The sequence below is a fragment of the Schistocerca nitens genome, chromosome 10 (assembly GCF_023898315.1).
Source record: "Schistocerca nitens isolate TAMUIC-IGC-003100 chromosome 10, iqSchNite1.1, whole genome shotgun sequence".
Taxonomy (NCBI): Eukaryota; Metazoa; Arthropoda; class Insecta; order Orthoptera; family Acrididae; genus Schistocerca; species Schistocerca nitens.
Window position 1 is genome coordinate 49,421,516 of NC_064623.1, and position 21,964 is coordinate 49,443,479.

At 45.7% G+C, this 21,964-nt stretch overlaps 1 protein-coding gene across 1 annotated transcript in view; it reads left to right on the forward strand.

Moving 5' to 3' along the window:
• Positions 1 to 21,964, forward strand: part of LOC126210425 (uncharacterized) — a 54,742-nt gene extending 32,778 nt beyond the window's left edge. Inside the window, exons 3-6 of the mRNA XM_049939656.1 lie at positions 982 to 1,117; positions 3,995 to 4,080; positions 10,353 to 10,506; positions 13,919 to 21,964. Of these exons, the coding sequence (XP_049795613.1) occupies positions 982 to 1,117; positions 3,995 to 4,080; positions 10,353 to 10,506; positions 13,919 to 14,010 (468 nt within the window). The 3' untranslated portion in view covers positions 14,011 to 21,964. The remainder of the gene's footprint in view (positions 1 to 981; positions 1,118 to 3,994; positions 4,081 to 10,352; positions 10,507 to 13,918) is intronic.

Below are 21,964 nucleotides of genomic sequence, written 5' to 3' on the forward strand. Positions count from 1 at the left end.
GTTATCCAAACTGTTACGCCTGATATGCTACAGAGAGTGTGCAACGTGTTGGAGTATCGGGTTGATATTGCTCGTGTGTCTGGATGGGGCCATATTGAACATCTCTGAACTTGTTTTTGAGTGAAAAAAAAACCTTTTTAAATACTCTTTGTAATGATGTATAACAGAAGGTTATATTATGTTTCTTTCATTAAATACACATTTTTAAAGTTGTGGTATTCTTTTTGAATCACCCTGTATTATCCAGAGTGGTCCTGATTTCGACCAGATGTGATTCATGCAAGACGGAGCTCGACGCCATCGAAGCAGGAGAGTGTTTGATGTCTTGGAGTAGCGCTTTGTGAACCGTATTCTGGCTCTGGGGTGCCAAGAGGCCACAGAAGTGGGCCTCGATTGGCCGCCATGTTCTCCGGATCTGAACACATGCGACTGCTTTTTCTGGGACTGTGTTTAAAAGAAAGTCTACAGCAATAACCCCAGGACCGTTACTGAACTGAAAACAGCCATTCAGGAGGTCATCGACAGCATCGATGTTCCGACACTTCAGGGGGTCGTAAAGAATTTCGCTATTCGTCTGCGTCACATCATCGCTAATGATGGCAGCCATATCGAATATGTCATAACCCAAATCCGAATATCTGTAGTGACGTTTCCATATTTAATAATGTGTGCTAATGCTGTAGTTTGTAGCTTATTTAGGTTTTCTTTTGAATAGTTCTATTACTCACTCCGTACTAACCAACCTAATAATGTACTGATTGTAATGCTATAATTATGTCTGCAGACGAAGTAAGCACTGATGAAATATTGTTCAGCACACATTCCTTAGCAATCAATGGAAATACCTGCTCTTACACTCCTAACCTAAACAATACCGGTCCTAACATCGACCCCTGTGGAACTCCCTTAGTGATTATTTTCAGCACTTAAGATACTGTTGTTCTTTAATTTCGTTCATACAGGAGTGTGTCTGTGCAACAGGTGATCTCTCTGGTGGTCGTTGTGGGAGCACCGCTGATGATGCGCAATCTGGAGCAAGACATGGACGATGTTTACCAACACTTCAGTGGCTCGTGGAACTCAGAAAAGCAGAAAATGTATGACATCACGCTGTCAGGTGAGTGAGTCGTTGCCACTGTCGTTGAAACTGGGGTTGAGGCGCACAACGGTACAACTGTAATCACGATTGCCAATTTAATATATTTTAAACTGCATTAATTTTTTTATATTAGTTGATACTTAGTTGCTACATCTTGTGGATAAGAATAAATATTATGCATCGTTAGCAATTAAATTTTTATTATTTGTTTTGGCAGACATGTTACACTTAAATGTGTGAGTTATCTTGAGTGGTTTTCATACTGGTCAGCCACAACATTATGACAACCTACCCACTATCGATGTATACCCATCCATGCGATTGCAGCATCACCTGGCGAGGAATGGCTGCTAGGCAGACACACGCATGGGGCAAGTAGTACTAGCGAGCTATCTGAGTTTGACCGAGGGCAGATTGTGATGGCCTGGAGGCTCGGCACGAGCATTTCGGAAACTGTACGACTTGTGCGATGTTCGAGGAGTGTTGGGGTGAGTGTCTTCAACAAGTAGCAAAGTCAAGGTAAAACCAAGTCCAGAAATTATGGGGCTGGGTGGCCACCCCTCATTGCAGATGCTGGGCATCGTAAGGTGGGCAGATTGGTATAACAGGACAGGCGGCGAACTGTGCTAGAAATGACATCAGACTTTAATGCTGGACAGAATACAAGTATGTCTGAACACACAGCGCACTGAACACTCCTAAAGCTGGGTCTCCGCAGCCGACGACCCATGCACGTGCCAATGTTAACACCACAACATTGGCAACTACGACTGAAATGGGCAGGTGACCATTAGTTTAAATGGTTCAAAAGGCTCTAAGCACTATGGGACTTAACATCTGAGGTCATCAGTCACGTAGACTTAGAACTACTTAAACCTCACTAACCTAAGGACATCACACACATCCATGCCCGAGGCAGGATTCGAACTGCGACCATAGCAGCCGCGTGGTTCCGGACTGAAGCGTCCAGAACCGCTCGGTCACAGCGGCCGGCGACCATTGGCAGTGGACGTTGGCGAAGTGGCAGAGCGTTGCATGGTCTGATGAATCCCGATACGTTCTCCAACATGTCGATGGGAGGACGCGAACCTGACATCTTCCAGGGGAATAGTTGCTTGACACCTGTACTGCAGGACAGAGACAAGCTGGCGGCGGCTGCATTATGCTCAGGGGAACATTCTCGTGGGCACGCTTGAGTCCAGTGGAGCTCGTTCAAGGAACCATGACGGCCAGCGAGTATCGTACACTTGTTGCTGACTATGTACACCCCTTCATGAAGATCATGTTTCCCGTCGGTAGTGACATTTTTCGACCACATAATGCGCCCTGTCAAATGGTTCAAATGGCTCTGAGCACTATGGGACTTAACATCTATGGTCATCAGTCCCCTAGAACTTAGAACTACTTAAACCTAACTAACCTAAGGACACCACACAACACCCAGTCATCACGAGGCATTTTTCGACCACATAATGCGCCCTGTCAAATGGTTCAAATGGCTCTGAGCACTATGGGACTTAACATCTATGGTCATCAGTCCCCTAGAACTTAGAACTACTTAAACCTAACTAACCTAAGAACAGCACACAACACCCAGTCATCACGAGGCAGAGAAAATCCCTGACCCTGCCGGGAATCGAACCCGGGAACCCGGGCGCGGGAAGCGAGAACGCTACCGCACGACCACGAGCTACGGACAATGCGCCCTGTCACAAGGCCAGGAGTGTGACGCAGTAGTTCCAACACATTCTCGAGTTACAGTTGATGTGCTGGCCTCCCAACTCACCAAATCTGAACCCGATCGAACACACCTAGGATGTGGTTGAATGTGGTGTCAGAGTTCGTCGGTGTCCGCAGCTCGTGGTCGTGCGGTAGCGTTCTCGCTTCCCGCGCCCGGGTTCGCGGGTTCGATTCCCGGCGGGGTCAGAGATTTTCTCTGCCTCGTGATGACTGGGTGTTGTGTGATGTCCTTAGGTTAGTTAGGTTTAAGTAGTTCTAAGTTCAAGGGGACTGATGACCATAGATGTTAAGTCCCATAGTGCTCAGAACCATTCAAGAGCTCGTCGGTCCCCGTCCCAGAACCTACGTGATTCGAAGGGCAGCAGAATCAGTTAACAGTTTCCGTGGCCATCAAACTCCCCAGATTCAAACCCAAACGAGAATCTATGGGACCTCCTCGTTCGGGCTGTTTGACCTATGCATCCCGAGCTGCGAAACCTGTGCAGTTGGTGATGGCACTGGAGTCATTATGGCTCCACATGACTGTCGGTACCTTCCAGAATTTCGAAGACTCTCTTCGTGGATGTCTCACAATAGTGCAAAAAAGGTATCAATTTAGGCTTTTGACAGTTGGTCACATTAATGTGACTGGACATTGTATGATGATGTGGGGTGTTTCTCATGTCTCGCTTGGAACAAGGAGTTCAAATTACTGCGAACATGAAACCAGATGTTTCGCTGACTGAGTGTTGTCCATGGTTCTAGCTCTCCACGATGACAACAGCCATGTTCACAGGTCTGCACACATACATTCCTGGTTTGGTGGTCATTCAGGCACACTACCACACCTCAACTGGTCTTCTCAATTACCCTGGTTTAGAACAATTTGGAAAACTGTGCGACACATAGCAATCGACATCCCTGCAATGTGGTAGCTGTCCGTGATCTAATGATCGATGACTGGCGTAAGCTGGATATCCGAAACCTGAAGCGATGGACTCTCTTCCTGACGTGATGCAGTTATCAAAGCTAGAGGTGGTGCTAGACGGTATTGGGCTAATGTATCTCGAGGGTGACTAACTTCTTGTCTAGAGTGCTTATCGTTATTCAAGTTGTCTTGTCTTTGTCCTCCAGCCTACAACGACTACCTCATTCTGAGACTTTTCCTTTCCACAGTCCTCAGAGCCACCTTCTACGGGATCACCGCCATGGCGGTAGTGGATGGCATCTGCTCCACCATGCTCATCTTCGGCGCTCGCCAGGTGAGTGTTTATATTGTCAACAAGCACTGCTTACAGCTCGTCGTCGTTTCTGCATCCATACCCAGTAAACCAGCTCTTTAGCTCAACAGTGCCTGCCTAAGTGACACGTGGACATAGTGCAGCACAGGTTGTACACCTTGGGTGCCTTCTCTCTAGAAACACACAGGGCCCGAATTCGGAAGGATGATGGTTCAAGTCGCCATCGAACCATCCCTAAATCTCTCGAGGTAAAATCTGAGCTGGTACGTTTGAAAGGGCATGCCTAATTTACTTCCCCATACTTGAAACATTCCGAGATTGTGCTCTGTCTCTAGTGAACTACATGTGGCTGGTACGTCCCTACTCTTTCTTGCTTCATTATGGAAACGCGTTTTTGATTAAGCCATTCATTACGGACCTAGTGGCTGTGAACAGAAGTCATATCTGCTGCTATTGAAATCAAAATTGTGTTAAGCTTAAAATGAACATTTTCGATGTAACGCAATACTGTTACGTAAGTGATAATACACTACTGGCCATTAAAATTGCTACACGACGAAGATGACGTGCGACAGACGCGAAATTTGACCGACAGGAAGAAGATGCTGTGATATGCAAATGAGTAGCTTTTCAGAACATTCACACAAAGTTGGCGCCGGTGGCGACCCCTACAACGTACTCACATGAAAGTTTCCAGCCGATTTCTCACACACAAACAGCAGTTGACCTACGTTGCCTGGTGAAACGTTGTTGTGATGCCTCGTGTAAAGAGGAGAAATGCGTACCATCACGTTTCCGACTTTGATAAAGGTCGGATTGTAGCCTATCGCAATTGCGGTTTATCGTATCGCGACATTGCTGCTCGCGTTGGTCCAGATCCAATGACTGTTAGCAGAATATGAAATCGGTGGGTTCACGAGGGTAATACGGAACGCCGTGCTGGATCTCAAAGGCCTCGTATCACTAACAGTCGAGATGACAGGCATCTTATCCGCATGGCTGTAACGGATCGTGGAGCCACCTCTCGATCCCTGAGTCAACAGATGGGGACGTTTGCAAGACAACTATCTGCACGAACAGTTCGACGACGTTTGCAACAGCATGGACTATCAGCTCGAAGACCATGGCTGCGGTTACCCTTGACGCTGCATCACAGACAGGAGCGCCTGCGATGGTGTACTCAACGACGAACCTGGGTGCACGAATGGCAAAACGTCATTTTTTCGGATGAATCCAGGTTCTGTTTACAGCATCACCATGGTCGCACCCGTGTTTGGCGACATCGCGGTGAACGCACATTGGAAGCGTGTATTCGTCATCACCATATTGGCGTTATCACCCGGCATGATGGTATGGGGTGCCATTGGTCACACGTCTCGGTCACCTCTTGTTCGCATTGACGGCACTTTGAACAGTGGACGTTACATTTCAGATGCGTTACGACCCGTGGCTCTACCCTTCATTCGATCCCTGCGAAACCCTACATTTCAGCAGGATAATGCACGACCGCATGTTGCAGGTCCTGTACGGGCCTTTCTGGTCAATGGTGGCCGAGCAACTGGCTCGTCACAATACGCCAGTCACTACTCTTGATGAACTGTGGTATCGTGTTGAAGCTGCATGGGCAGCTGAACCTGTACAGGCTATCCAAGCTCAGTTTGACTCAATGCCCAGGCGCATCAAGGCCGTTATTACGGTCAGAGGTGGTTGTTCTGGGTATTGATTTCTCAGGATCTATGCAGCCAAATTGCGTGAAAATGTAATCACGTGTCAGTTCTAGTATAATATATTTGTCAAATGAATACCCGTTTATCATCTGCATTTCTTCTTGGTGCAGAAATTTTAATGGCCAGTAGTGTATGTAGGACAAGGCCACTAGTGGCATGCAAAACTGCACGCGAGAATGACGTGTTGCATGCGTGCGGCCGAGGCTCGGCGTGTTTCGCCTTTGCTCGGTCCTCCTCAGAAGTACACCGGAACACTACGACATTTGGTTTGGTTTTGCGGCAGGCAATGTTCGGTTGGCACGATATAATTAGCAGAATTGTAGCGTCACCACTGTTTACTCTTCGTCATTTGTTCGTGGTAAAAAAGAAGTACACAGGTCCAGTGACTATCTGCGCACAAAGAGCCAGCCTAGCGATCTATCGTTACAAGAGTTTAAAATGGATAGGAACAATGCAAGGGAAGAAGGGGAATTCTCAACATCTATTATACAAATTACCGACGGGTCCTAAACATTTTCTACGGGCAACACTACAGCACCATACAGACAGAATTTAACGTTTTACTTGCCTATGAAAGAGCAAAAAGTTACAGCCGCCAACAGATGACGCTCGCTGTCCTTTACATCAAGAAAATTTTGTGCTAAACTTGCAGCCGTGGAAACGTGATGAAATTAGTTGTAAGAACAGTAAAGTTTATGAAATCTCATGTATTATTATATTACATCATCAGTTGCAACACATTTTGCCTGAACTGAACAAAGTCTATGGAGACGTTACGTATTACTGAAAAATACGTTGGTTAAGTCAAGGGCCATGCCTGGAAGGATTTTTCGATTTGAACCCACTGTTGTGTAATTGAGAAGGAACGAAAATTAGAACATCCGGAAATGATTGCATGCTTCAAATTGTAAATGGACTCGAATACACACTGCCCACAGTAAGACGTTACAAGGTGACACACACCTTATTTCTGATTTGATGGGGATGCATTTAGAAATCATCGTGGACGGGACAAAGCATGATAAAAAAACACCGTTATTTCCCCTAAGCTGACTGGTGTTAAAAGAAACGCGAGTTTCGAAGAATTCATTGTGGCCTTGAAAAATTAGAATAGTTTTCTAAACGTTTTGAGGACACTCCCAGTTTTACATCTGTTTTTGAGCTGTTTTCCAGACCGTTTGCCGTTTCAGTTTCAAGCGCCCCTGTGCACTTGCAAATGGGGCTTACCTGCAATGTAATTTCCGTAGAAAAGACGAATTCTTTTACATTAATACTGTCCAGGAGGTCTGCGTTGTTTTCCTTGGGAAGAGCTTCCACGTCACCATTATGACGTTGTAAACGTGATATAGTATTTCGATCAACGTTTTTGTGTGAAACGCTTTCTTCGATTATGTAACTAAATAAGTGATTATTACATGGCAACCTGAGTGCGAAAATCTGTAAAATTGTATGTGTCTGTCGCCATGGCTTAAGATTGTATCAGACGACAATTATATCGTTTCTTCAGCGCGCTAAAATAAGTAAATAATAACGAAAATTTGTTTTGCTTCTACGCACGATTTTTTGTACAGAACTGAGTATAGGGCGTATTTTTAAAAAATTAGATGGAGTCCATTGTCTATGATCAACTTTTATAATTCTTTGTAACATGTCATTCTGAATCTCTTCTGTTGCTTTCTCTCTAACGAGGTTTATTATAACTCTAGTGTCGTCTGCAAAAAGTACCAATTCTGCTTGTTGAATGTTAAGTGGAAGGTCATTCACTTACATAAGGAATAGGTTGGACCGCTTACTGATATACCCCGTCACTAAAATTTTCTGCCCTTCGGGCATTGTCTGAATTATTGGACATAACCTTATGCATTCTGTTTGTTCAACATGATTCAAACAAGTTGTGCATAGAGCTATAAGTTCCATAAAACTTGAGTTTTTCCAACGGAGTAATATGATCTACACAGTCAAATCTAATGGAAATATCACAACAAATTCCAGCTCGCGATGTTTCATTATTTAATGCTTGTACTATTTCATGACTGAATATACAAGCAGCATGCCAGTCAAGGAGCTCTTGTGGAAACAGTGATATGCTAAGTAAATCGTTTCCCCTTAGGTGTGAGACTGCTCTTGAGCACTTTACTTTTTCGAATAATTTGAAAAAAGATGTCAACGAGAATATTAGACGATAGTAGCCCTTGAAATTACAGTGAATTCCAGACGTTTGTAGCTGCTTACAGGCGTTGATAAATATCAACGGGGGCGGTTGAAAATGTATGTCCCGACCGGGACCTGAACCCAGGATCTGCTGCTTACATGGCAGACGCTCTGTCCGACTGAGCCATCGAGGACACAGAGGATAGTGCGACTGCAGAGACATCCCACTGGCACGCTTTCCGTGAGACTCACATTTCCTACTTTCTGACCACACACTACACACAGTCGGATAGAGCGTCTGCCATGTAAACAGGAGATCCAGTGTTTGCGTCCCAGTCGGGGCACACATTTTCAACTGTCCCCAATGATATTTATCAACGCTGCAAGCCGCTACAAAGGTCTGGATTTCACTGTAATTTCCTCCTTCGAGAGCTGCAGAATCACCAATGGTGTCTGTTCCTTTGGACACCGTATTCATATCACAATGGTTTAAGTCTGTCTAATCACCTTTGTTATGATGAGGTTTAACAATTACGTATTTTAGCCTGTCTGGAAAAATTCCCTGCGTCACTGATGCATTGCATACATCACTAAGGACATCACTTATCAAGTTGGAACAACTTTTCATAATTCTGTTTTGTATTCCATCAACACCACATGTTGTTGTTGTGGTCTTCAGTCCTGAGACTGGTTTGACGCAGCGCTCCATGCTACTCTATCCTGTGCAAGGTTCTTCATCTCCCAGTACCTACTGCAGCCTACATCCTTCTGAATATGCTTAGTGTATTCATCTTTTGGTCTCCCTCTACGATTTTTACTCTCCACGCTGCCCTCCAATACTAAATTGGTGATCCCTTGATGCCTCAGAATATGCCCTACCAACCGATCCCTTCTTCTAGTCAAGTTGTGACACAAATTCCTCTTCTCCCAAATTCTATTCAATACCTCCTCATTAGTTATGTGATCTACCCATCTAATCTTCAGCATTCTTCTGTAGCACCACATTTCGAAAGCTTCTATTCTCTTCTTGTCTAAACTATTTATCGTCCATGTTTCACTTCCATATAAATACTTTCAGAAACGACTTCCTGACACTTAAATCACTACTCGATGTTAACAAACTTCTCTTCTTCAGAAACGCTTTCCTTGCCATTGCCAGTCTACATTTTATATTCTCTCTACTTCAACCATCATCAGTTATTTTGCTCCCCAAATAGCAAAACTCCTTTACTACTTTAAGCATCTAATTCCTTCAGCATCACCCGACTTAATTCGACTACATTCCATTATCCTCGTTTTGCTTTTGTTGATGTTCATCTTATACCCTCCTTTCAAAAAAATGGTTCAAATTGCTCTGAGCACTATGGGACTTAACTGCTGTGGCCATCAGTCCCCTAGGACTCAGAACTACTTAAACCTAACTAACCTAAGGACATAACACACATCCATGCCCGAGGCAGGATTCGAACCTGCGACCGTAGCAGACGCGCGGTTCCAGACTGTAGAGCCTAGAACCGCTCGGCCACTCCGGCCGGCCCTCCTTTCAAGACACTGTCCATTCCATTCAACTGCTCTTCCAAGTCCTTTGCTGTCTCTGACAGAATTACAATGTCATCGGCGAACCTCAAAGTTTTTATTTCTTCTCCATGGATTTTAATACCTACTCCGAATTTTTCTTTTGTTTCCTTTACTGCTTACTCAATATACCGATTGAAAAGCCTCGGGGAGAGGCTGCAACCCTGTCTCACTCCCTTCCCAACCACTGCTTTCCTTTCATGCCCCTCGAGTCTGATAACTGCCATCTGGTTCCTGTACAAATTGTAAATAGCCTTTCGATGGCTATTAATAATGAATGCTCCACAGATGAGGAGTAACGATTAGCTGGTAGCAGCTAGGTCATCATCATCATCATCATCATCATTTAAGACTGATTATGCCTTTCAGCGTTCAGTTTGGAGCATAGCCCCCATTATAAAATTCCTCCGTGATCCCCTATTCAGTGCTAACATTGGTGCCTCTTCTGATGTTAAACCTATTACTTCAAAATCATTCTTAACCGAATCCAGGTACCTTCTCCTCGGTCTGCCCCGACTCCTCCTACCCTCTACTGCTGAACCCATGAGTCTCTTGGGTAACCTTGCTTCTCCCATGCGTGTAACATGACCCCACCATCTAAGGCTGTTCGCCCTGACTGCTCCATCTATAGAGTTTATTCCCAGTTTTTCTTTGATTTCCTCATTGTGGACACCCTCCTGCCATTGTTCCCATCTACTAGTACCTGCAATCATGATTGCAGGTAGCAGCTAGGTAGCTGGACAATATTCAAGACATGGAATTCAAACTTGAATCGTCGTTTTTGAAGCTGTAGCTCATGTTGGTGCAGACGCTGGTGCTGCTACTTGTGGCTTTTGGCAGGACAAGCCCGGCCTGGTGCTGCCGTGGGTGGTGGAGCAGATGGTGGTGCTGCCCGTGTGGGCTCTGCTGGCGCTGGCCTTCGCCGTCCTCAGCTACATGGAGGGCCAGCTGCAGAGGTCCACCGTCAGCGTCTTCCTGCTGCTGGTGCGTGCAGGTGCGTAACCACGGACCGCGTCACACGTCTTCCAGTACCAAAAACTGCAGACGGAAAAATAGTCCAGCAAGGGTCAGTCGCGGGACGCTGAACCGTAATCATCATCGATACGATATTTCAGTGCCTATGTTGCTCCGAATTACGATGCAATGTTCGTCCGGACATGCAAGCATCTCCGAAGGAACAGCCACTGCGACGATTACAGCCGTTATGAAATACATGAAACCTATCCGCAGTTGCCAATCTGGACAGCCATTAGCGATATAGTGGAATGACGACAGAAAAGGGATGGTGCACCCCTGCGCCGGTCGCAGTGGCCAGGTGGTTCTAGGCGCTACAGTCTCGAACCGCGCGACCGCTACGGTCCCAGGTTCGAATCCTGCCTCGGCAATGGATGTGTGTGGTGTCCTTAGGTTAGATAGGTTTAAGTAGTTCAATGTCTACGGAACTGATGACCTCTGAAGTTAAGTCCCATAGTACTCAGAGCTATTTGCTGCACCCCTGCAGTCGTTGTAAATAACGACCCATTTCAGAGAAATAACTTTTGTGTCCCTCGAGGCTCAGTATGTTGATGGTACTTTGCGTATCTGGCAATTACTGAATCTGCATGTAACTAATGTGTGTGCGTACGTCCGAGATAACAGATAATATATATATATATATATACACTCCTGGAAATGGAAAAAAGAACACATTGCCACCGGTGTGTCAGACCCACCATACTTGCTCCGGACACTGCGAGAGGGCTGTACAAGCAATGATCACACGCACGGCACAGCGGACACACCAGGAACCGCGGTGTTGGCCGTCGAATGGCGCTAGCTGCGCAGCATTTGTGCACCGCCGCCGTCAGTGTCAGCCAGTTTGCCGTGGCATACGGAGCTCCATCGCAGTCTTTAACACTGGTAGCATGCCGCGACAGCGTGGACGTGAACCGTATGTGCAGTTGACGGACTTTGAGCGAGGGCGTATAGTGGGCATGCGGGAGGCCGGGTGGACGTACCGCCGAATTGCCCAACACGTGGGGCGTGAGGTCTCCACAGTACATCGATGTTGTCGCCAGTGGTCGGCGGAAGGTGCACGTGCCCGTCGACCTGGGACCGGACCGCAGCGACGCACGGATGCACGCCAAGACCGTAGGATCCTACGCAGTGCCGTAGGGGACCGCACCGCCACTTCCCAGCAAATTAGGGACACTGTTGCTCCTGGGGTATCGGCGAGGACCATTCGCAACCGTCTCCATGAAGCTGGGCTACGGTCCCGCACACCGTTAGGCCGTCTTCAGCTCACGCCCCAACATCGTGCAGCCCGCCTCCAGTGGTGTCGCGACAGGCGTGAATCGGACGAATGGAGACGTGTCGTCTTCAGCGATGAGAGTCGCTTCTGCCTTGGTGCCAATGATGGTCGTATGCGTGTTTGGCGCCGTGCAGGTGAGCGCCACAATCAGGACTGCATACGACCGAGGCACACAGGGCCAACACCCGGCATCATGGTGTGGGGAGCGATCTCCTACACTGGCCGTACACCACTGGTGATCGTCGAGGGGACACTGAATAGTGCACGGTACATCCAAACCGTCATCGAACCCATCGTTCTACCATTCCTAGACCGGCAAGGGAACTTGCTGTTCCAACAGGACAATGCACGTCCGCATGTATCCCGTGCCACCCAACGTGCTCTAGAAGGTGTAAGTCAACTACCCTGGTCAGCAAGATCTCCGGATCTGTCCCCCATTGAGCATGTTTGGGACTGGATGAAGCGTCGTCTCACGCGGTCTGCACGTCCAGCACGAACGCTGGTCCAACTGAGGCGCCAGGTGGAAATGGCATGGCAAGCCGTTCCACAGGACTACATCCAGCATCTCTACGATCGTCTCCATGGGAGAATAGCAGCCTGCATTGCTGCGAAAGGTGGATATACACTGTACTAGTGCCGACATTGTGCATGCTCTGTTGCCTGTGTCTATGTGCCTGTGGTTCTGTCAGTGTGATCATGTGATGTATCTGACCCCAGGAATGTGTCAATAAAGTTTCGCCTTCCTGGGACAATGAATTCACGGTGTTCTTATTTCAATTTCCAGGAGTATATATATATATATATATATATATATATATATATATATATATATATATATATATATGTGTGTGTGTGTGTGTGTGTGTGTACTGAGAAAATGTAGGGTACTTTGGGTAACACTATTATTTTAAATTACAATGAAATGAATATCCCTAGCTGTATACAGGCGTTGATATAAGTCAAGGTGGACAGTTGAAAATGTGTGGCCTGACCGGGATACGAACCTGGGATCTCGTACTTACATGGCAGACGCTCTATCCATCTGAGCCACCGACGACACAAAGGATAGTGCGACTGCAGAGGCTTATCTCTGGCACGCCTCCCGTGAGACCCACATTCCCAACTTACTGTCCCGCACTATATTCTTATTGCCTCTGCCCATTATACTGATTATTCGCGGACTTTTGCCGATTCCCGTAAGAGTGCTGGCACTGTTTGTGCATCTACACAGAAGAAGATGGTCAAATAGCTGGTGAGCTTTAACTATAAGAATAGATACCATATATATAATGCTCACCAGCCATTTGACCATCTTCTTCTGTGCGGATGCCCGAACTCTTACGGGAATCGGCAAAAAGCCGCGAGTAATGAGTATAATGGGCAGGGGCACTATGAATATAGTGCGCGACAGTAAGTTGGGAATCTCACGGGAGGCGTGCCAGAGATAAGTCCCTACAGTCGTACTATCCTCTGTGTGCTCGGTGGCTCAGATGGACGCTGGCACGGTAGCTCAGCGTGTTCGGTTAGAGGGCTGCGTGCTCTCTGTAATAAAAAAACTGAGTCAAGGAATCAACGATCAACTTGAACGGATGTCTTGTGACGTCCGCCCAGACCAAACGCAACGAACTATATCGAACAAAAACAAAAAAACAAAAACAAAAACAGATGGATAGAGCGTCTGCCATGTAAGCAGGAGGTCCCAGTTTCGAGTCCCGGTCGGGGCACACATTTTCAAGTGTCCCTGTTGACTTATATCAACGCCTGTATGCAGCTAGGCGTATTCATTTCTTTGTAATTTATTTTCGCAGTATAGACGTACATGTTATAAGCCATCACAATGGTGTCACTGTCTTATCTGGAGTATTTTGAGCCATAGTGGTTCCAGTATTGAGCCTTGGGGGACACTCAGTGATGGTTGTCTTAAGAGGGTCGTTATTTACATGGACTGCAGTATGCAGGGTTACATCACCCCTTTGCTGTCAAACATAAGCTGTCCTGTCACTGTCTTGATTGGAATTCCTTGAACCATAATGGTTCCAATATTGAACCTTGAGAGACTCGAAATGTTATGTCTTGCAAGCAGGGCCAGTATCCTAAGACTATTTTTCTGTTGCAGGTGTGAGTGTGTACTTCATCCTGGTGGTGTACAGCCTGTACAGGTACCTGAGGGGCGAGCTGGTGCCCACCAGTCCCAACCGGGCCGTCTGAGGGAAACACCCTACCTAGGTTTCCACGTCTTCACTCATGTCGTTTCAACAGCGACCGACTGCTGCAAATGTTTCCAGCTCCTTTGGCCACACAAGAACATACTACGCTGCATCAGCCGCGCCGAAGCATGAACTCGCAACAAAGTCTTCTGACCAAAGGCGTGGCCACACAAAAGTTGCTCAAGGGAACTACAGCTCGTGCATTCTGAAACCTCCGTGGATACATTACAGTTTTAATGCTCACAACTTTGATAAAAGGCATCTAGTTGGAGGCAAAGAGATGAATTTCGAAACTATTTGCAGATCGGTATTCGGGCATACAGATCTTAATCAGTAGTATCTGGTACATAATATAAAAAACAGAAATATCTATACCTACCACAATAACGTAAGAAAACGTTGGCTACACTAGAGAAGAAACATGATATTACTTACATACTGCAAACATCAACATCAAACGACGTGTCTGTCGGGTCTAAAATATTTGTAATCATTATCAGTGATGTTGATCTAGAAAATATAGAGCCGCATGAATATTTAAAACCTAACTAATCGATGAGTTGAAAAATGGATCATGCCCACTTTTTTCCCAGATTAAGACAATCAGAGATAAATGATCTTTATATCTGTATGCATCGTTTGCTACAACAGGGGGTCACGTCCCAGCAACATAAGTGGTCCTTAGGAAGGTACTGAGTCAGAGAATGGGCCATGTCGATATAATAAAGCATTTAGTGTGGTCTTGTTCCAGTAAAAATAAAAAAGAGACTGGACGATGTTAAGAAAATACTGCAATACATACCTGATGAGCAGAAATCATTTTATGATAGTAACTGCTAGTGGTCAGTGAAGGATGGACAAGATAAAGATTCCCACTACTGTCTACTTTGCTGTATTTTGCTTGTGGCTGCGTTTGGGGTAGATTATGAATAAACCTATATGCTCATAATACAATCTTGTACTGCGACGATGTATATGAATAATATAAACTTGCACAATACAATCTTTCAGCTGCAAACAGAACAGTACAGGTGCAAAATCTCCAGTACATTAAAGCTGGATTACTGGCCAAAGTCGATGGCTAACGTATGTTGTAATGGTGTATATTGTTTTACCCTGGAGTCAATTGCTGCAAGGTACCTCAACGACACCATGCTTAAACCGGTTGTGCAGTAAAGTACTTCTTCGTGTCTCGTGAAGAATTTACTTTCTGGGACATATGGCTTTTCCAACTCGCAGATTCAAGTTTGACACTGTAGATAATCGTTCCAGAGACACCGGTAGTGTCCGTTCTCTCGTGGTAAAAGCAAAGTGTTTCACCTCTGCAGTACACATTTCGTCACGTGTATGTGTTTTGAACCTGTGAAGTGGTAAACGGAATGATAATGACCCGCCGGCCGCGGTGGTCTCGCGGTTCTAGGCGCGCAGTCCGGAACCGTGCGACTGCTACGGTCGCAGGTTCGAATCCTGCCTCGGGCATGGATGTGTGTGATGTCCTTAGGTTAGTTAGGTTTAAGTAGTTCTAAGTTCTAGGGGACTAATGACCACGGCAGTTGAGTCCCATAGTGCTCAGAGCCATTTGAACCATTTGATAATGACCAGCTCTTTAAAATACACGTGAAAACGATCACCTGACCATTTCTTCTATAGTTGTGTGCTAATTGCAATGTGATTTGTAACAGTCACGCTTCCTGATCGTACAGGACGCTACCATCACACTGAGAAATCAAGACAGTGTGTCTCGTAGCAGAGGTGTCATGTAATCTCTGGTACCATACCTAGATTCATCGGTGGCATCCACTCACTGTGTACATAGTGATGCGTGCCGCTGATCTCCTTGGCTTTCGATTCGCAGCAGCGATATTTACAGCGCTGGCTGCGCGAGTAGAGGGACTGTGATGTCACGAGGACGGGGTCTTAAGGTGGAGAATGCCGCGCGATAGGTGGGAGAAGGAAACACAGCGGGTGGCGGACGAGTAGGTACCTAACACGTGACACACCACTGCAGTGTCGCGTTGTGGACCCGTGGTGGGCGCGAGCGAACCAGCGTTGAGTATAGCGGGCCCTGGCGGCGAGGAATCGTTAGCGTCAGGATTTCACCCGGAGCAAGTCCCGCCCACTCACCCCCGGTTTTCCCGGTCTTTGTTCGGCGCCTGGGCATCGTGTCAGTTGACCCACGTGGTTTGCCGCGTTCGGCTGCACTTGGAGTGAATGTTACGTTAATATCTTGTTAGGTCTTAAATTTTGCCAGATAGTTAAAAGACACGTTACAAAAAAAGCGTACAATTGGCCCCAGCTGTGCCAGGTACTTCCGCAGCAAACACAAGAGAAAACAATTTAGCACTGAATTCTTTAAATACGAGAACTCAGTATTCAGATGAACAGCCTATGAAGAAACATACTTCTATGTGAGATAAAGCACCCAAAGCTAAAACAGGAAAAACCTACCCTCAAAGAATAATTTGCTTGGAGAAAGGGGAACCACGGTATACTTGACGGTTGAGTTTCAGAACTCAGACAGTATACGCGAAACAAGCACCAGTATTCACTATAATTCCAGAGGGCATAAAAATTACTTTGTTCTTGCTAGATCGATCCAGGCTGTTTTTGCGTCTTATTCACTGAATAGTTTTGCTGAAAAGTTTTAGGGGTGGAAGAAGAGCTAGCACAGCATGATGGACTATTTCAGCCGTGAAACGCTGCAGCATTAATTTCTCCATAACTTCTCTGTGACAAACATACACATTATCATTATTATTTTTAAAAAATGGTTTGAATGACATTTATGAAATTAATAAATCTTTTGGTCAAAAATAGACAGGACAAAGAATAACGACAGATTATTTTCCTGAGACGTTTGCAACAGCATATAGGACACTAGTCACACAGAAACAGCCACAATTCTTTATAACCTCGTTTATAATGCGCAGGTATGGCATTGGAAGAATTTACAAGTTAAAATTCACGCATTACCCATGAAAATACTAATGAAATATCTTACTGATTTCATTAGGCATTTCTACTTTATGGCATTCTTATATTATTTAATTTTCGTGAGCTACTATGAGGGCCTACACAAACAAATCGACTTTCACTTATTTCCATGTTCAAAAAATGTTCAAATGTGTGTGAAATCTTATGGGACTTTACTGCTAAGGTCATCAGTCCCTAAGCTTACACACTACTTAACCTAAATTATCCTAAGGGCAAACACACACACCCATGCCCGAGGGAGGACTCGAACCTCCACCGGGACCAGCCGCACAGTCTATGACTGCAGCGCCCGAGACCGCTCGGCTAATCCCGCGCGGCACTTATTTCTATATAACGTTGATTTTAGACAACAGAGTTAGTCGACTGCATCCGTGGCTTTTCTACCGACGTGACAGATTCAAAACCATTGTTTTCGCATTGCATGTTGCTCTGCTGTTTCCCTCAAATAAACGTATTATAATAAGTGAATTAGTTAATGAAAATTTGTCCTTATTGCCCTTAAATAACATCAAGTTATTTTTTGTTTTCTATTGCTGGTTATGCTTTCAATTCTCTATAAATATTTTTATTTCTTTAATAATGCAAATCCGTATTATATTACTATCCAGAAAAACTTAAATTTCTTATCATTACTGAATTTCATCACAGTGCAACATGTGTTGGACTGTGACGATAACAACTTTGATGTAGTTTCCAGTCTGCGGAACTGGCGGGCTGTTTAGGGGAGGACCTTACACTACGGATAGGTGTGGAGGGGGGTGAATGGGCGGGGCTTGTTCCGGGGGAAATCCTAGCGCTAAGGGCATGTCTGGCGGCGGGGTGCTGTTAGGCGCTGACGAAACAAGCCGATGCGGCTGTCGTCCCGGCTTGGCACGACGAAGCGCGAACTACACTCATGTTCAGAAAAGAGTAGAACACCTTGATCGACTAGAGATAGACGTTCATTTTCACAAGACAGGTACATTAGTACGTTCTGCAGAAACGATTAGCATTTCAGACACGTCGGTTCAGCATGTGTTCTGTTGACTAGCAGACACAGGGTCCGTCTTGAGCCCTGATAACTTGTTCCAAGCGTGATGGCATCGACGCGTATCAGGCGAGAATGGCGTCCTGTGGTACAGCCATCCATGCTGCGTTCGCCTGATTCCAAAGTCCATTTCGGTCGTTGGTACTGGATCACAGAGCTGCACGCGTCGTTTCACACATTGTCGATTGGCGACAGGTCTGTTAATCTGGCGGGCCAGGGAAAAGGCTGAAATCCTGTGACAGCAAGAAGGCAAGCGTTCGCTCATAAACATGGGGTCGTGCATTGTCTTGCTGAAAAATGGCGTCTGGGATGTTGTGCGGAAAGGGTATGGCTATGGGTCGCAGGATGTTGAAATGGTTCAAATGGCTCTGAGCACTATGGGACTTCTTCTAAGGTCATCAGTCCCCTAGAACTTAGAACTACTTAAACCTAACTAACCTAAGGACATCACACACATCCATGCCCGAGGCAGGATTCGAACCTGCGACCGTAGCGGTCGCGCGGTTCCAGACTGTAGCGCCTAGAACCGCTCGGCCACCCCGGCCGGCTTGTCGCAGGATGTCATTCGCTTAGGTCACACTGGCCACAGTGCCCTGGACAGGAACCATCTGTGGTTTGTGGTTGTACCCAATAGCACTCCACACCATAGGGCCGTGATTTGGCACTGTGTGTACTGTGTGAATCCAATCACTGTGATGCAGCGCCCCCTGTCTGCGGCGAACCAAAATGCGGCCATCAGTTTCATACAAACAGAACCTGGATTCGTCCGAAAACGCTATCTGATGCCATTCCTGTCCCCAGTAACATCGTTCCATACAGATCATTACTGTCTAGCACATTCATCAAAGATAGACGAGGAAGTGGATTACGCGCACGTAAGGCATGCCGTATTAAATGGCAACGGACTGTCACCCCTGTTAGAGTACGATGTGTTACACTGTTCCACTGTTACGCTAGAGCTGAGAAAGACACAGATCTATCGTGCAGTGCCATTCGCGTGATGTGTCGATCTTCTGACCCATCTCATCGTGTTCTACGGCCTTCCGTGAACCATTCTGCACACACCCGCTGCACAGCCGTAACACTTCGTCGCACACGAGCAGCAGTTTCCCAGGTGGATGCATCATACCCTATCATGCCAATAAAAAATAAATGTCGTGTGACTAGGGCCTCCCGTCGGGTAGACCGTTCGCCGGGTGCAAGTCTTTCGATTTGACGCCATTTCGGAGACTTGCGCGTCGATGGGGATGAAATGATGATGATTAGAACAACACACCACCCAGTCCCTGAGCGGAGAAAATCTCCGACCCAGCCGGGAATCGAACCCGGGCCATTAGGATTGAAATTCTGTTGCGCTGACCACTCAGCTACCGGGGGCGGACATCATGCATAATGCGCCCTCTTTCGAACGCATTGATTTGACGGTACTGTTCGCGCATAAGTCAGTAAGGCATCCTTCTCACCTGATCAAGTCACACTGATCCATTACCTTCGGTTTATAGAGACAACGAGAGCCGTGGGCAAACTTCACCGGTAGGTGACGTTGCGCCGTGATATCGATGTTGACTTTGAACCCACGTTCCGAGATGGTTCAAATGTTAATCATTTCTGCAGAACATGCTGATGTGCATGTCCTGTACATATGAACGTCCTGTCTCTAGTCGTTCAAGATGTTCTGTGTTCTTCTGAACGTGACTGTACTGCTATTCCCAGATTCCTGGTAACATCATCGTCAAGTATCGTTCCTGGAGAATTTATCTGCTACATTTTTTATAAAAATCACATTGTTGTGCTGAAAAGCTCAGGTTGTGTGGAATCTTGCACGTGTTTGGCAAGGAATGTGGCAGTCTTGGGGTCAACTCCTGAGCTGAGACTTAGTGGGCAAATGTAAGGCACTGTGACTGAAATTAACAGGCATTTGGGATAGTACTGTTCTGTATCGAGTAGCCATTTCCAACCTACTTAAACTTACTGTGTGCTCTATTCTCTCTATCGATACCATTTTTTGTTTTCATATGCATTTTACATTTCACAGACACGTCGCTTGATGCAGATGTGCACGGTATCTAAGTAATCGTCTGTTCATGCTTCAGTTTATCCAAATTTTTCTTGTGTTGCCAACGGAGGTACTCATACATTTTTTCTTCACCATCTGTATCAGATGCCACTGATGATGGTCTGTAGACCAGAATACCGCTCTGGGAAGTAAACAGTTTCGAAGCGCTGCTCTTTCTTTATCAAATACATGCAAGCTGTGGACCGTCCGATGTACTAGAATTTTACTATGTAAGTATAGTGTATGTATTCTGCACGACTTTGTAACGTGTAGGTATTTCATAAGAGACAGATTTTATCCTATGTTCCTCAGTATCCATTTCAAATATAAATAGCAGCTACAAAACTCATATTTGAATGTTTAGAGAAGTTTATGGTTTTGAGCTACAAACAGGCCATGAAGTAGCGTGGTTTTAATTGGGATAGGGACGTGTTATGTCAAGAAGGGACATTTAATACCATTAAGGAGAAGTCAAAAAGGGTATGTAAACCTATTGCTAGTATTCAGTGGATGAGATCTTCAAGGAAGTTATTTTTTCAATATAAAAAAATATTAAAATGCATTTTCTTAGTATACCAACTCGATTGTTCAATTATGTCAACTACTGCTCTTACATTTTGGTCAGCTGAGGTTTTACAGACGTTTAACGGCAAGTAAAAATTAACAGGCTTGGGTGACTTATTTAAACTGTGTTCACATTTAGCTCTCTACGTCTCTTATGTACCAGAGGATGCCACAAAATATAATGAAGATGAATTCAAATGTACCTTCTCATAAATGTGTTGCTTTCGAAGGTGACGGCCAAAACTGTTAATTTTTTGTCGAAATTATATATGACTGTAAAAGACAATAAACCACTCTGAAATATGTCTTATAGCTAGCTCTTTCTACGGAGAATGTCACACACAATTTCGCTTAGTGCATAGCATTTGTTCACGCTACAAATGATACACTGTGTGTATTTATCCATATGTTGCTTCAACACAGCGAAAACATTTACATTCTGACAGGTTTGCAAGAGCTGCAATGGCGATGAAGTTCACTGCATCGCTCAGGTATGTAAAGAGAGGTAGAACGTAAGGATAAAGGTCCGTGTTCTGGCCGTACACGAACAAGTCGGGCCCGACTGGCCGCCATATCATCCTTTGCCGATGACGTCACTGGGTGCAGTATGGAGAGGGCGTGCTGTGAGTACACCGACACCGCTCTCCCAATTGTTGACGGGCTTCTTAACTCTGGAAACGCTACTACGCAGTCAAGCAACTCTTCAGTTGAATTACTGTCATAAAAACATTATCAATCGTTGTGAGATGTAGCAGAATAGAATAAAAGCGTTTACAAAGAAAATTAATACGTTGAAATAATGAGAACATATCCTCAAAAAAATATGAGTGTACGAACAATGGACCAAGGGATTACAATGGTTCAAAATGGTTCAAATGGCTCTGAGCACTATGGGACTTAACTTCTGAGGTCATCAGTCCCCTGGACTTAGAACTACTTAAACCTAACTAACCTAACGACATCATACACATCCATGCCCGAGGCAGGATTCGAACCTGCGACCGTAGCGGTCGCGCGGTTCCAGACTGAAGCGCCTAGAACCGCTCGGCCACTCCGGCCGGCGATGACAATGGCTTTGGTTATATTTTTAAAATTTGTTTTTTTGGTTGATATGAGGTACGTGTAATAGGACGTGAGACTCACAGCTACATACCAAAAAAACAGTCCGCAGCTCGTGGTCTAGTCGCTAGCGATGGGTCCCAGGTTCGATTCCCAACCGGGTTGGGAATTTTCTCTGCCTGTTGACTGGGTGTTTGTATTGTCTCCAGAATGAGATTTTCACTCTGCAGCGGAGTGTGCGCTGATATGAAACTT